This window comes from Macrobrachium rosenbergii, chromosome 9, assembly GCF_040412425.1.
Source record: "Macrobrachium rosenbergii isolate ZJJX-2024 chromosome 9, ASM4041242v1, whole genome shotgun sequence".
In the NCBI taxonomy this organism is placed as follows: domain Eukaryota; kingdom Metazoa; phylum Arthropoda; class Malacostraca; order Decapoda; family Palaemonidae; genus Macrobrachium; species Macrobrachium rosenbergii.
Genome location: NC_089749.1, coordinates 44,525,985 through 44,542,451, shown reverse-complemented (window position 1 = coordinate 44,542,451; position 16,467 = coordinate 44,525,985). Strand labels below are relative to the sequence as shown.

Genomic DNA, 16,467 nt, shown 5'->3' with positions numbered 1-16,467 from the left:
GCGTCCCTCCTCTAAGCTTCTCTTAAGAGGGCGAGAGTCCAACTGAGAGCTCCAACCCAAGGCGGGGGAGGACGTGTCGGAGGACGAGAAGCAATCCTTCAGGATGCGTGCCTGAGCACGATCCCTGGCAGCCTGGGTAGCGTCATCAGGACCTGCCGAAGGGACGCCAGATCGGTGGGAAGCCCCCGTAACCCTCATGCGGCTTTCGACATGCCCCCTCCCTGGTCCTGGGAGTTCAACAGAGGTCCAGGCCTAGAGGCATTATAGGGCCGATCTGACGCCCCCTCCACAACACTAGGGGCACTAGCACTAACACTATGCGTTTGAATTGCATTCACTTTAGTTTCAAGAGCACGCATTGACTCCACACACGAGCCAGGGAATTACCTTCTGCAGCAACAAACTACAGGGTTAGTACTAAAATTTACTACAGGGTTACTAGTAGAGAAAAACCTGACTGTCCATCTAAGGATGCACTCTAGAGGAAGATTTCCTCAGCCTATCACGCCCAATTTAAGCATATAGGCTTCATATTCTTCCACTCACCCTCAGACAATCCCACACATTCATTACCGATTATCATAGAGCATTGAACACCCTTACATATCATACATAAAGTGTGAGGAACTATCAAAGTCTTCGATAGCCTCACCTTACATTCACCCAAGCTACAGACTCAATAGCTAGAGGTAAGACATCTTAATTATAAGAAAAGTCAAAAGCAAAATAAAAACGGTCCACAAAGAGCGTATGCCAAGTCACAGATCCAGTCGAATACCAAAAACAACCAAAATACTTAAGTGACAACAAATTTTGAAATCCAATGGCGGAGGAACTGACAACAGGTGTTGACAGTCCGGCGACAGAGAAAATCTGAATAGAAAATGGGAATGGTTCCTGATACCGCCTCCCAGCAGCGTGGAATGGATATAACCACCTACCCGGCCACTCGTGCATGAAGTCGCGAGTTTTGAAATTCTGTCGAACTGGAGAATACAGCTATATATATATCTGGCAGGTAAGTCTCATGAACAAAATGATCCCTTTGCCTAGGGTCAACACCCCAAGGTAAGAGGATGTAAATGTGAATTTCACAAATACATTCTATCCTAGTACTCGAACTACATGTTCTTTCTAAATGTGACAGACATATGGATGACTTTGCCTAGAGATCCTACCTGAAACGTACTGATGTCCAGTAGGAAGTTTCACAGTACGCTCGGTTGATCAGTTCCCTAGCTCAGAGAAAGGATTCATTTGCCATCGTTTTTGAGCAGCTTGAAACTAATGAACTAGTCGTTAGCTTTGGGTTGAAAGACTAGATTATGGGGGTGACATAGAAGCCATACTGTCTTTGGTGCCACAGGACCATCGATCAATCTAACTGATCACCTTCGAATATGCAGATCAGAACAGAGCCAACAACAGGAAATCGAGGGAAAAAAAGAGTATGATTAATCTACTTTCGAGGTCGAGCGAGAACTGGAAGTCAAGATCAACCGTCTTATCCCCTGACTTCATCGAAAAAGTACTAACATTCCGACCATATTACTTTTGATTCCTTGTTGGCCATCGCATTAAAAGTACTTCTGTCTGTCCGAGTACTACCACTGTCACAGACCTGACATGGAAGGGCACACAGACTTTTGTAACCATGTTAGCATCGTGGTGTCATTACCATACTGAGGATTGTAAGCAGCAATTACTGCCTACACCTCCCACTCCTTACAGGAGTAATGTAAGAGCATGAGGACCAAAGAAAGGGACTCCAGACACCCTTCCTTGACTGAAAATAAGTTTTTAGAAATTAGTCTCCAGATCAGTTGATTGATATATCTGCTAAGACAAGAAACTAAGGTATCTATCAATACGTGTCTGATATAATTCCTTTCCCTTTTAGCTACAGAGAGGAAGGGTATGCCACTGAAAGATACACTGTGTACAAAACAAATGTTATATCAGTTGGAATACTTCAGTCACGTGCATTCTATAGGTCCAACACATGATAGGTCTTTTCTTCTTACCTATCTCGGTAGAGAAGAAAGCAAACTAGAAAAGAAAGAGATCAGTGTCTCGATCAATTCCACTGTCCTTATCAGTAAGATCTCATCAATACCAGAAGTGAAACATTGAAAAATTACATATGCATGGAATCTGTGGCATCTGGCATCCGATACGTAGATGGAATGGAAGCAGATCAGAGACCTTGCTAGAACCCTTTTACGTACCAGGTCTTTCCTCCAACCCAGGGTAGGACATAAGATGGGTAGCTAGAGGTGGGCAGTCAACGTTAAAACCTTAGGTTTGTTAGCTATGAAAAATACAAATTAATTAAAATTTTGTCATTTTTTCATACGAGGAACAAATCTTTGGTCTTAAGGTTAGGACAGACTCATACTGGGAGAGAGGTATGAGAATCCTGAACTGACTGGAGGTTCAGCACACCTGATCACTCTTCCTAGAAATTAGGGTTCTAAGGAAGAGGACCGAAGCCTCTGAGCTGTTAGATATATGGGTATCTAACACCCAGTCCACTAGGTTAAAATAATATATAACATGTTTGATTCATTGTATTCTCACTCCCCTTGCTGGAGAGAGAAGTAAAGGCTGCTGGGAAGTATATTTGTATATTGTATGGAGCATAAATATGCTGTAACAGAATGACTGCAACAGTCACCTGCATCAAGCCAGTTCAGCGTATGATGTGTCTATTCTTCAAAACCATCCGTAGGTAGAGAAGAAATGAAAAATGGCAAGAAAAGAAACCTGTCATCTCATTCATTCCCTCTTCCACACTATCATCTTAGGCAAGATATAAACTGTCTCGTCAAGGGCACTGGATGAGCTACAAAATTTGTTGAGCAGCCACCACCGGACCCAAGGAAAAAGTGTTCAAGGACCTGTGGGCAAAGTCCCTCAGGTAGAAGGCAGTGAAAGTGATCTGACAGGCCAAGAACCAGCATTCGAAATCTTATGAACAGACAAGTTCTTCTTCAATACCATAGAGGAACTTATTCCTCTGATGTCATGTAGGATAGGCTAAGGACTCAACTACTTAGGCTAAGCTAAATAAGCCACCAAACTAGGATAGATAAGTTAGGTTAAGATGGGAATTGTACCCAACCTAACCTAACCCTATCCCAACCTCTTGAAGAAAGGGAAAACCATCTTTTTGTAGAAGACATGAGCCCCAAGAACACGCTCCGGGATACTGAGGGGCAGGTCTGATAAAGACAAGTTTGAATTAGGTAGGCTAGGCTAAGAACTATACTTAGGCTAGGCTAAGAAAGCCACCAAACCTAATCTCACTAAGTTCTTGAGGAACATGAGATATTTCCTCATTTGTTTTTAGCCAAGAAAATCTATAGGTATTCTTGAATCCTTTCTTGAGCTTAGAAGAGTTTCAACAGCAGTAGGAGCAATCACAGGTGGGGATTTAATCTTCAGAATTATGTGAACATTACTGAACTCATGAATGAGATCAATAACCACTTCATAAGAAGAAAGAATAACATATTCTTCAAATCCTCCATTTCCTATGGTGTAGAGAGAGAGAGAGAGAGAGAGAGAGAGAGAGAGAGAGAGAGAGAGAGAGAGAGAGACCTCTTCTTACACAAAGGGCTCCCATCATTCCGCAGACATGTTAAGAGACATCCTTGGATGGGCTTGATAGTCACACCCACGGACTGTTACCTACATGATGGAAAGGCACTGCACAGATGTGCTGCTGATGACTTGTACATGGTTGTTGCTGATGGCCGCGGTCGTGACCTGCATGGCCATGGCTGTGATTCAGATTACTGTGGATGTGATTCAGTGCCAATCTAGATGTCCACTAAAGTTATATCATGTCCTTCGCTCGAAAGGTGGTGAACAGACGGGAAACAGTACTTCAACATGGCATGGCCGTAGGCCATATCATTCTCTTCTCAACCTTTCACTTGAGCTAGATTGAAGGTCCGTTCCCAGACACACCATCTCGAGACAACTTCCACACCCCGGTGTGCAATGGCCATGTGCCAATATATGGCCGTACATCCGAATGTATGAGATGACTGACTGGGATGAACCAACTGCATGTACGTGCGTGTCTTTATGGACTCGGATGTGCGATAGGACACGGTTGTGAAAGCTTGAATGAAGATCAGAGGTCCTTCTGGAAGAGCGTGGAAAGATGGTGACCAATGTCACGGACGTTAGAACATCGAGTCGACAACAGTCCGGAAACATGCCCGCAATCATGCAGAATCCCTCACATACATCAAAGGAAAGTGCATCATTTCTTTGGCTGGACATCTTTGAACATGGGAAGACAAACGTTGAACCTGGTCATGTCCATGGATATCTGGAACTATGGTGACTAAGTCATGAATGTGCGAGCATCGAGGTGACAAAGCCTATGCTGGAAACACGTCCTCAAATGTCCAGAATCTCTCACATCCAACGAAGGATAGTGCATCAACTCTTTGGCTGGAACATCTGCTAGAATCTCCATGGCTGCTTCTATCTTGAAGCATCTGGTGAGAATTGTCGTTTGGAGTTCTGAAGAAAATCGAGTGTCCTGCTAGAGTCAAACTCCTGCCAAAGCTGAACACTCGAGACAAGCATTCCGAGTCTCGGATTTGCAAAGAAACCTAAGAACTTGGAAGGAGCTACCGAGTCACAAACAGGATGAACTCGGTTGCTCCCTCTACCTGAGTGTCTGTAGAAACACAGGCGGAGGAGATATAGGCAGTCCCCAGTTATCGGCGCCCTCGGTTATCAGTGATCTGGTTTTACGGCGCTTGTGTAGCGACGATAATAACCGGATTTTCGACACCGATTCCCGGTTATAGGCACAATCTCCGGTTATCGGTGTTGATCCCCAGTTATTGGTGCCGATAACCGGATACCGGCACAGGTTACCTCTTCAACTTGCCTTATAGGAGGAAACCGTGCACCTGGTGCTTTGTGTACCAGGGTCTCGGAGAGAGACCCATGACATGACGAAACCCCTAGTCCAAAGATGAGGGAGAGCACCGACAAAAGAAGGTGAAGATGACAATGGCGAAAGGATTCTCTTCTTTGACTTCTACTGTAACTGGAGGGCCTCACCACAGTACACGTAAGTGTGAAGAACCAGTGAAAAAAAGGTCGTACTTCTCTCGAAAGGCCGAGTCAATCAGTCAAAACTATGTCAGAGGAATCAGTTGATGACATCATAAGAACCATCTATGACATCACGACAAAAGAAGGTGAAGATGACGATGGCGAAAGGATTCTCTTCTTTGACTTCTACTGTAACTAGAGGGCCTCACCACAGTGCACGTAAGTGTGAAGAACCAGTGAAAAAAAGGTCGTACTTCTCTCGAAAGGCCGAGTCAATCAGTCAAAACTATGTCAGAGGAATCAGTTGATGACATCATAAGAACCATCTATGACATCACAATCTCATCCATGATGTCACAGGAGCACACAACTCTTACCAAAGAGGATATTACTATGTGTAAGAGCAGGTTAATCATATATTCTAATTAAACTGTGTGATAATATAAGTTTATTTCATATATATGACAAAAGGGCAACCAAAGTGAAGGGCATCAGATGACGAAACATTGGGAGACGAGAAGCCACAGAAGCATACGAAGGCTACATCGGAGAAGCAGTCCATCTAAGATTGGTACTCTTGAATGATGACGTAAACTGTGCATCTGAGCCTGGAAAAGAAGAACAAACTGGCGTTGCCCCCACCGACACAGGAGGGGAACAACCCCTATAAGTCACCACGTAGATGGGGCTCCCAGGCTCTGAAAGGAACACACTGCCCTCAGATCTGGCTTGGTTCCAAACTTCCACCACAGAACTAATGAGTTGGAGGAGGTACACCAATATATGAAGTGGCAACACTGGGGGAGTGAAGAGAATGTGGAGGGGCTCCCAGGATCTGAGCCGAACATGCCACCGTCCAACTTCAAGGCAAGCAGCAGGGCTGACAATTGTTGTGCAAGAAGACAGGGAAGTCCAGAGGCAAAACAAGTTCTGAACTGTAGGGCCTGAAAAGAAACAAATAATATGCCTTCCCCCTCATGAAGGGAAGAAACCTCCCACCCTGACAGAAAGGAAAAAAAATATATCTAGGCTAACAGAAGCTCTATGTTCAGCCCTTGAGGCCACCTTTCTTTCCCTAGCCATTTTAAGCTTACTAAGGTGAGAATCAAGAACCTTCCACTTTCTCTCATCCCAATCCTTGAGATCATCACAAGTATTCTCCTTAGAACACACTTGCCCTCTACAATTACTGCACCTAGTGTGCAAATCACAACATACCTTAACCCTTAAACGCCGACTGGACGTATCATACGTCGATTAAAATTGTCTGCTGGGTGCCGGTGGGACGCACGTGCACGCCGACTACAAAAATTTCAACCTTCGGTCAACTTTGACTCGACCGAAAATGGTCAAAAATGCAATTGTAAGCTAAAACTCTTACATTCTAGTAATATTCAATCATTAACCTTCATTTTCCAACAAATTGGAAGTCTCTAGCACAATATTTCGATTTATGGTGAATTTTTGAAAAACTTTTCCTTACGTCCACACGGTAACGCGGTCGAAGATTTCAGAAATTCTTTTGTCATTTTGTCGTAAGTTTTGCACTGTTTTATATTAGCTGTTACATAAAATTTTATATATGAAAATGTGCGCAATTTCATGTAAAATACAGCAAAAATACAACCCATGGTTGTAGCTTTTATCAGTTTGGAAATATTTTCATATAAATCACGATAACTGCCAAAATTTCAACCTTCGGTCAACTTTGACTCAACCGAAATGGTAAAAAAACGCAATTGTAAGCTAAAAATCTTACATTCTAGTAATATTCAATCATTTACCTTCATTTTCCAACAAATTGGAAGTCTCTAGCACAATATTTCGATTTATGGTGAATTTTTGAAAAAAACTTTTTCCTTACGTCCACGCCAGAAATTCTTTCGTAACGTTGTCGTAATGTTTGCACTGTTTTATATTAGTCGTTACATAAAGTTTTATATATGGAAATGTGCACAATTTCATGTAGAATACAACAGAAAATAACTCATGGTTGTAGCTTTTATCAGTTTTGAAATATTTTCATATAAATCACGATAACTGCTAAAAATTTCAACCTTCAGTCAACTTTAACTCGACCGAAATGGTAAAAAAATGCAACTATAAGCTAAAACTCTTACATTCTAGTAACATTCAATCATGTACCTTCATTTTGCAACAAACTGGAAGTCTCTAGCGCAATATTTCAATTTATGGTGAATTTCTGAAAAAAAAAAACTTTTTCCTTACGCTCATGCCGCGTAACTCGGCCGAACATCTCAGAAATTCTTTAAGTCACGTTGTCGTAATGTTTGCATCGTTTTACATTAGTCATTACATAAACTTTTATATATGAAAATGTGCACAATTTCATGTAGAATACAACAGAAAATAACTTATGGTTGTATCTTTTATCAGTTTTGAAATATTTTCACATAAATCACGATAACTGCCAAAATTTCAACCTTCGGTCAACTTTAACTCGACCAAAATGGTAAAAAAACGCAATTGTACGCTAAAACTCTTACATTCTAGTAATATTCAATCATTTACCTTCATTTTGCAATAAATTGGAAGTCTCTAGCACAATATTTCGATTTATGGGGAATTTTAAAAAAACATTTTCCCACGTCCATGACGGTAACTCGGCCGAACATCTCAGAAATTCTTTCGTCACGTTGTCGTAATGTTTGCACCGTTTTATATTAGTCGTTACATAAACTTTTATATATGAAAATGTGCGCAATTTCATGTAGAATACAACAGAAAATAACTCATGGTTGTAGCTTTTATCAGTTTTGAAATATTTTCATATAAATCACGATAAATAGAAAAAATTTGACTTTCGGTCAACTTTAACACGACCGAAATGGTCGAAAACTGCAATTGTAAGCTAAAACACTTACAGTCTAGTAATGTTAAATCAATTAGCTTCATTTTTCAACAAACAGGAAGTCTCTAGCACAATATTTCGATTTATGGTGAATTTTTGAAAAAAACATTTTTTACGTCCGTATGCGTTACTTTAATTCATGCATCATTTTGTGATAATATTTTCTCAGTGTTGCTTTGATCGTTTTACAATTAGTTATATACCAAAATCATTGCAATTTAGTATACAATACAAAGAAAAAAAAACCCGTTATCTTTAACCGTTTTGCTCACAGCGCGATTTGTATAAAATTATATATGAAAATTTTTTTTTTGCCCTGTCATATATTTCAATATTTATATATGATAATTTTTTTTTCATTTTGATGGTTGCATACTAAACTTCAGGCAATGACAAAAAAGGAGCCAAAAATGAACTCTTAATCTTAAAAACTAAGCGTGCTGTGATTTTTGAAAATAACTCTTTTTCCGCTTTGGCGCTAACTCCCGAATGCCGCCGGCATACGGGAGACGTTTTTGTAAATAGAGGTTCGGCGTTAGAGGGTTAAGCAGTCTAGTTTTACATCCTTTGCTACAACAGCAAACACCAGAAGCACTCGAATCAGACATATCCAAATCCGAAAAGCTAACAAAAGCTGACAAAAGCAAACAAAGGATTGAAAGAAACACAAAAGTAACAATACTTCACTGAAAGCCAGCAAGAAACAACCAAAAACCGGTTAAAAAAAGCTGCAGCAGACACAATGTGTTGATCGTGTGAGGCAGCAAAAACAGAATGACGTTACCGGCTATGCCGTTCCAACATTACCCGTTGAGTGGGAGGGGCTTGTTACCTAAGCTAACTATCGAAGTGCTACCACGATTTTTAAATAAAAGGCTGCCGCACAAGGTTGAAACTACTGCTATGTAATTACTTCGTAAGTTACTTATATGAAAATACAATAAAATGTGTATCTGTTCCTATGAGAATACAACTCACTCTACTTTTATTCAGGAGACTTACTCCTTAGGAGGGAGGTCAGTTCCCACAACTGGTTGGAGTTAAAAGTCATCACAGAATTGCCATGTAAGAGACCATGTTGGAAGGCAGTTTAGTTCTGGCTGTTACCAAGTAATGGGTTCAGGACTAAACTCTCCCATGTCCCCCTCCCCCCTTGTTAGAAGAGAGAGATGAGGGCAATGCCTCCCAGTTATTAAGAGGGAGAGGGTACCTGAAGCGAACTGACCTGTTCTAGTCCAACTCCTGCATGTACTTTGACTCATATGCTGCTCTTGAAAGAGGAAGTAAGGATGAAGGGAACCCACTCATTCCACTCACACATCTCCAGACTTACACCAGGCCTCAGGAACATCAGATAAGATACACGGTCTGTCGGGCAGCCACTAGAGGTCCAAAGGAGAGAGTGTCTAGGGACTTGTGGGTGACATCTCTCAAAAAGAATGAGGTAAAGATGGTCTAACTATGCCATGCACCTTCCATCATTTTCTGGAAAACCAATTAGTTCTTCCAATAAATGAGGGATGGACCCACATCTGACTTCATGAGCCCTCACACAGGAAGGGAGATCAATCTCCTCAGAGATGCAGGCCCATCTGTTACTTCAAGAGGCCAAAATGAGAGTGGTTCTAAATGGCCCTTCTTGTGGTAACCTGTACTAGTTAAAAGTTGCCAACACTCCAGCCTCCACAAGTAGGTTCTGGTCCAATGGTACCTAAAAGCATGAACCAGGCTAAGTAGTATCTCATCAGGGTACAAAATTCTTGTCTGCTATAGATGAATCCTGGTCTTTGCTGCAAACTAAGGAATAAAGGAGAACAAGAAAGAACCCCCACCCTTCTGAATGCCAAATGAGATAAGACAGGAACTCCTCCAACCTTTTTGTTGATGCCATAGCTAAGAGGAAAACAGTCTTAGGTGTATGGTCTCTGTCCATAACCTGAGACATAGGCTTGAAAATCCCCCAGTAAGACTACGAAGTACCATGGACACATCCCACTTGGGGGGGGGGGGGCTGAAGTTCCGGAGTGTGACAATGACTGTTCAAAACTTCTCATGAGCATTGATAACTCCCCTAAAGAAGGAAGGTTTGGCCCCTACAGTGTGAAAACCAACCATGAGGCAGAGTGATGGCCTTTAACTGCAGAGATTTGTTTGACTCTTGACAAACCACCTTCTTCCCAAATTTTCAATGACCAATTTCCAGCTTGCACTGAAAGATACTTCATACTACACAGTTTAAAATGCAATAGTTTTTATGTTAATGCTATAACCTGTCCAAAGTGAATGCTAGTAATCTAAAAAAAAGTTCATGTACAAAGCCAAACTTTTTTTACATCCAGTACATATGTTCTTTGTTAATGCAAAAAAAATAATTTTGTTACAAATTATCTTATTATTAAAATAAAGGCAGTCCCGGTTATCGGCGGGGGTTCTATTCCGATGGTGTGACGTTAAGCGAAAATTGCCAATAAACGAAAATCGGTAATTTTCAGCACTTATCAGTGCCAATAAGCACCAAATCTCACCAATTTTCAGTTATCGGCACCTCTGTTAGGACGTATCAGTGCCGATAAGCAGAAATTGGCACATATTGGTGCTGAAAATCGGAGATTTTCGTCGCTAGACTTGAGCGGATCACCGATAACCAGGGACTGCCTGCACATGTATTTAAAATAGGGCCTCAATTTAATTTTCATTTATGTATGGTACAAAGCCAAAATTTTTTTTTTATTTGATATCAAGCTTATTATGCCCCAAGTCAGTTATCATAATTTAATGCTTCTTTTCTGTTCACACAAGAGCCAAAAAGCTTTTTCTCATTTTGTCATAAATTAATTAGCATTAATTGGACTGCGCAATTTTTGTTGTAAGCGCCATTAAAGGCACTTATGGCCCCATAACTTGATTATGGTGCCAAAACTAGATATGTATTCTTGATGACTTTATTTGAACAAGTGCTGTAAGATCGGAACGCCGTAAGTCAGTGCTGCTGTAACTTGGGGATGCCCTGTAATCAGCTGTTTATGCTAAATATTGGTAGAGTTAATGGCCAACAATACACTGTACAGTATTAGGATTAATGGCCAAGAGGGTCAAGAGTTATTTATGAAGTTTTTAATTTCATGGAGGGATGGCACCCCTAACTCCTGAGAATTTCGAGACAACTGGAGTTCAAGAAATAAACACTTTCATAAATTGTGCTGACAACAGAACTATCATAAACTAAGAAGAAAAAATGAAGTTAATATATTATACTACTCATGTAATAAGCAGTTTAATAAGGCCTAAAACAGTTGTATCATAAACTTACATGATTGACTGACTGCAATAGCTTTATTTCATTTTCAATTTGCTTTACGTTATTCAGTAGCAGCTGGCTCCCCTTCTTTTTGAGTATCTTCACAGCAACTCGTTCTAGAGTTTCCTGTAAAAAAAAAAAATAAATACATGCATATTAGAGAAAGCATCTCTCTTTACCAGCCCTATAGAGTCACTACCCAACTTATGAACTAGTTACGTTCTGGACAGCCGTTCGTATCCTGAATTGTTCATAAGTTGGTTTTTAATATGTAGTGCATAATTTTTGTTGATGCTTACACTCCCAAGTTAACTCTGGAATTATAGATTATACTACTTTCACTGTATTTTTAAATCATGCAGCATTATAAAGAATTATTTTGGATGTTATTAGGAAGGTAAAAAGAAGAAAATAAAATTCAGATTCATGCACCACTCAAAATTTAGTATTTATTCCATGCTTTGAAAGTTATGAACTTGGAGAGAATTTCGCTGGAGCAGTGTCTGTCATTTGTAAGCTCACAAAGTAAACATTGCACAGCATCATCTATTGACAAAACTTTATCTATTGGGAGAGGATATATAGAAAATGGGAATTCATCAAAGAACAGGTTAAGTCGGGAAAACAGAAATAAGTAGGAATATTTTACGAGTAAGAACAAGTATTTCTGTGATTGTAAGAATACATAGTAGTTAATCAAGACAATACTTGATGTAATCAATGAAGGGGTTAAAGGAACAGGTTCTTCTTCCTCATGTTCTGTTCTTTGCAAAAAATTCTTATTAGCAGAACAGGCACTCAAAAAGCAAAATTTTAACTTACAGGTGGCAAAGGGGAGTGCTCCAAAAACAATGTTAACTTGTGATCCTGTCTGTTCGTAACATGAATGTTCTTAAGTAGGGTGGTGACTGTAATCCCATACTTTCACACTAATCAATTTACATTTGCAGAGGGCCCTTTTGTCTGTACTCTTTCTAATACAGTAAGTATTCTACAACTTTAAATTAATGGGAATCAACTGTTATTGAGATGCTGTATTTTGCATTTGGCTCAAATTTCTTTATAATAATGATGCCTCACTGGTACTACTACTCAAGTTTAACAACCCTGTAAGTGGCACCTCAACTTAGTGTATTTCATTACTTAACAGACTTGCCAAAGTCCAATAAATATAATAATATAAAATATTTTGTACTTAATGGACAACGGACCAAGGCTTACCTGTTTGTTGCTGTGAGAGTGAACAGTAAACGATTAAACAAATACGATCCTATTAACCAACACTTTCTTGGCTGTGCCTATGAGGGTAGATGGTGAGGAGACACACACACACACACACACACACAAAACCAATGCTTTCCTCTTCATGCATCATGTGTAGAGACAATAAGTACTTATCTCTGGGCCCAACCCCATTTCCCCATCTCTCTCTCTCACACATTATTATTAACGACTTTACTTACTGAAGTACAGTACTGCACTGTATCTAATACAATACAGTAATGTAGTGTAACACATTGTCACTGTGTGCATGTGTACAGGATATAAGTATATATGCACTGCATTACAAAGAACTATACACTTACAATGACTGCCTGCCTTTCATATGCTTTCTCTCTCTCTCTCTCTCTCTCATTTTGTTGTAAATTTTTGTAAATTTTTTGTCATGAAGAATCTGTGGTTACTCATGTTTAAAAGGCATTAGTTTAAGCATTTTTTACATTTTATGGGTTTAGTATGCAGTACTTTACACATACTGCAAGCAGAAATGGGTATAGGTACACACACATTTTTTGATGAAATTAATTTTTGAGATATATCTCCGAATTTGAATGATAAGCACACCAATGTGTTCAAACAATGATAATTAAAAAATACTGGTCAGGATAGGCTATTTAGTACTTTATATGGTACTGCACTATACTATAAGCTATGAGGGTTGGCCCTGGGGTACCCCATTGTGTAGGGTATATATCAGTCTTTGTTACTTAACAGAAGGGCCAGACCGGCCCCCCACCCACCAGGTTGTTTGTTAAGTTGAGGTGATATTGTACTGTCTAAAACCTAAGCATAATTAATATACAGGTACACAATCCTTTATCCGAAAATTCTGAAAACCGAAAAGCTCTTAAAACCAAAAACATTTTGTGGAGAGCAAAGCATCCAAAGAACTGACTTTAGAAAATCCCAAGATTAACAAAATATCCCAAGATAATAAAATAATTGTATATATGCCAAGCCTTAGAGTCCTAAATAATCTCTCTCTCTCTCTCTCTCTCTTGAAAAGATACTGCTAATTTGAGTCTCTTTAACCAATGGGTATTAGCACATATGCAGACACTGTTTGTGTGTGTGTTCATAATGTTTTAAAAATGTGTAGTACAGGTAATACATGTTTGGAAGACAAAACAACAAACATAAATTTTGCTGTTGTCAGTTGTGTGGACTATAAAGGGTGTGACCAGCAAGGAAACAGAAATGGATTAACATTCCTTGAGAGATTAAAGAGATGGTCTCTCTCTCTCTCTCTCTCTCTCTCTCTCTCTCTCTCTCTCTCTCTCTCTCTCTCTCTCTCTCTCTCTCTCAGGAAAAGATACTGCTAATCTGAGTCTCTTTAACCAATGGGTATTAGCACATCTGTGCACACTGAGTGTGTGTCTCCGTACTGTTTTAAAAAATGTGCAGTACAGGTAAAAAAAAAAAAAGTGTGACCAGCAGATAAACAGAAATGGATTAACATTCCTCGAGAGATTAAAGACAAGAATTTGGTTTTGAAGGTATGTCAACGCAGCATTAGTAAATATCTTCTGAAGAAGAAGAAAAAATAAAAAATTTTGTTGCTGAAGAATCTCTGAACCAACAATTCTGCACTCAAAATGAGAAGGAATTCATTCTATTCTTCATGTAATCAGTACAAGACACAATATTAAAGGCAGTCCCTAGTTATCGGCGGGGGTTCCTTGCCGATGGCGTGATTTTAAGCAAAAATGACCGAAAACTGAAAATCGGTGATTTTAGGGGCTTATCGGCGTCAATAAGCGCCGATTTTCGGTTATCAGTGTCGAAAATCGCAGATTTTTGTTGCTATACAAGCCCTGAAAAACCCAATCGCCGATAATTGGGGACTGCCTGTACTGTATTCAAAACATATGCACTTACGTCATCGTCAGCTTCACATGAGCAAAACATTCCTTCTCAGACAGAACACAGCTAAAACCTGAAAGGCTGGCTGGTTGCCATGGAGATCTGTAAGCCAATGACAGCTCTCTACTTCTGTTCTATTTATAGACATATGTCGTGGACGGCACTAAGTCTGAACATTGCCATGATCATGATTACTGTATTTGATGATTGCTGATGAGAAAAATTACTCAATAATTTACTTTATATAATTATTTATTCATGAACAAGAATTTAACAATAATTTTAACTTTAATATAGTGGTGTGAAAAATCCCACATTTTTTTTTTTTTCTTGCATCCAATTTCTCCATTTTTGAAGACCTTACTTATAGTTACTATAGACTTATGATGTTATTTAAGACTCACACCTTCAAACAAAAACTTCTTTCAGTTTTCTTCTGAAGATGGAAAGAGAAACCCACAAGATTCCTGTGTATAACTTGTTCACTCACACGTTCCTTCTAGATTAGAGTAATCATTGAAATAAAGATTTTTTTGCTATCTACTTTAATATGATTTGTCTCTTCTTTTATTGTTGTATATATATTGAGGTAGAACTTTTTTCTTTCACGGGACTGGCTAAGTATAGCCCAGGTGGTTACGCTAAACTGCAACCAACCCAAACAAAACATCACACAGACAATAATTATTGCATTATTTTACTGTCATTCTCAGGCCAAAACATTTGGCTACCTACCATAGCTTACTGGTAGCCTACCGTAGGCCGTAGCCTATGATTTATTAGTTTTCATCAAAGGAAACCCTTGTACCACCATTAAATATATGGCATGCAGTAGCCATGCACATATAGGCTAGTTCTTGTTTACTTACCAGGAAAAAACTTCATCATAATATTTAACGACATTAGTAATCAAAACAAATAAAAAGATAGTAAAGTTTCAAGGCAATTGTCACTGCCAAGTACAGTAAACACTGACCACTATCTTATTTTTTCATTATTTAATATGTCTAGTCTTCATTTTCACATATAGCATGACTTACATATTCATCTATCACAAAATCAAAACCATATACTGTACTGTATGACAAACACGGCATGTTTTTAAACGATGCGTAAAGCCCAAATTTTTAGTTAATCTACGCAGAATATCACTAGGATTGTGATATCTTTCACCATACCATATATCACCTCTTATAATGAGCACAGTAACCTTCCAACCACTTTCCAAGCACAACAACTGCCCACTGCCATGCTATGCACTTTTACTTTGGTTCTGGAACAGAGCTTATTGATACGAGCATGATACAAATTTCTGTTGAACATGTTTGATGCTGAACACGTGCTGTACCGTATATAATTTAAGGAACTGTTGCCAATCATACAGTTTTCACACCTCTGAATCTGATACATGTATGATACAAGTTTCAGTTGAACATGTTTGATACTGAACACATATATGTCTTGTATCACGCATACTTTTAAGGAACTGTTGCCAATCATACAGTTTTCATACCTCTCTTCCTGTTCAAATACATTGAAATTGATATAACTGACCCAAGTACCTCAAGGTTTCAAGATATGATTGAAAATAACAGTAAATTTTATATACATAACTTACCAAGTAATTACATAGCTATAGTTTCCTCTTGCACGGCAGCCTAAATTTAAAAATTCATGGGTAACGCTTCAAAGTTTAGTGCAGACGACTGGTCCTGCCAACTAACGGGAATAACAGGAACAACTTTGCAGACAACCTCAGACTGTTTCTGCCGCACTCGAGTAAAAACCGAGTTTTGATGGCGGTTTTGTTCTTAAATTTGCAGGTTGGAAACCAAATTTCTGTGAAGTATTATCACTGATTTTGGGTAGCCTTCAAGCTGACAGCTTTCAGGATCAGTATTTTATTGTTTTGTTAAGATCTGATTCAAGTTTATCATATTTTGCTAGCTATAGTAGCAAATTTGCATTCAAATGGGTTGACTTCCGGTAGTGTACTTTACAGCACTACCACCTTTACCACGGCCCCTGCTGAAGCCAGAAAATTCTTTCTACAAGAATTCAAGGA

At 39.2% G+C, this 16,467-nt stretch overlaps 1 protein-coding gene across 1 annotated transcript in view; it reads right to left on the bottom strand.

Moving 5' to 3' along the window:
• LOC136841751 (serine/threonine-protein kinase Chk2-like) overlaps positions 1–16,467 on the bottom strand; it is a 129,341-nt gene that overhangs the window by 45,538 nt on the left and 67,336 nt on the right. The window contains 1 exon segment of the mRNA XM_067109009.1: positions 11,271–11,384. Coding sequence (XP_066965110.1) covers positions 11,271–11,384 — 114 coding nt within the window.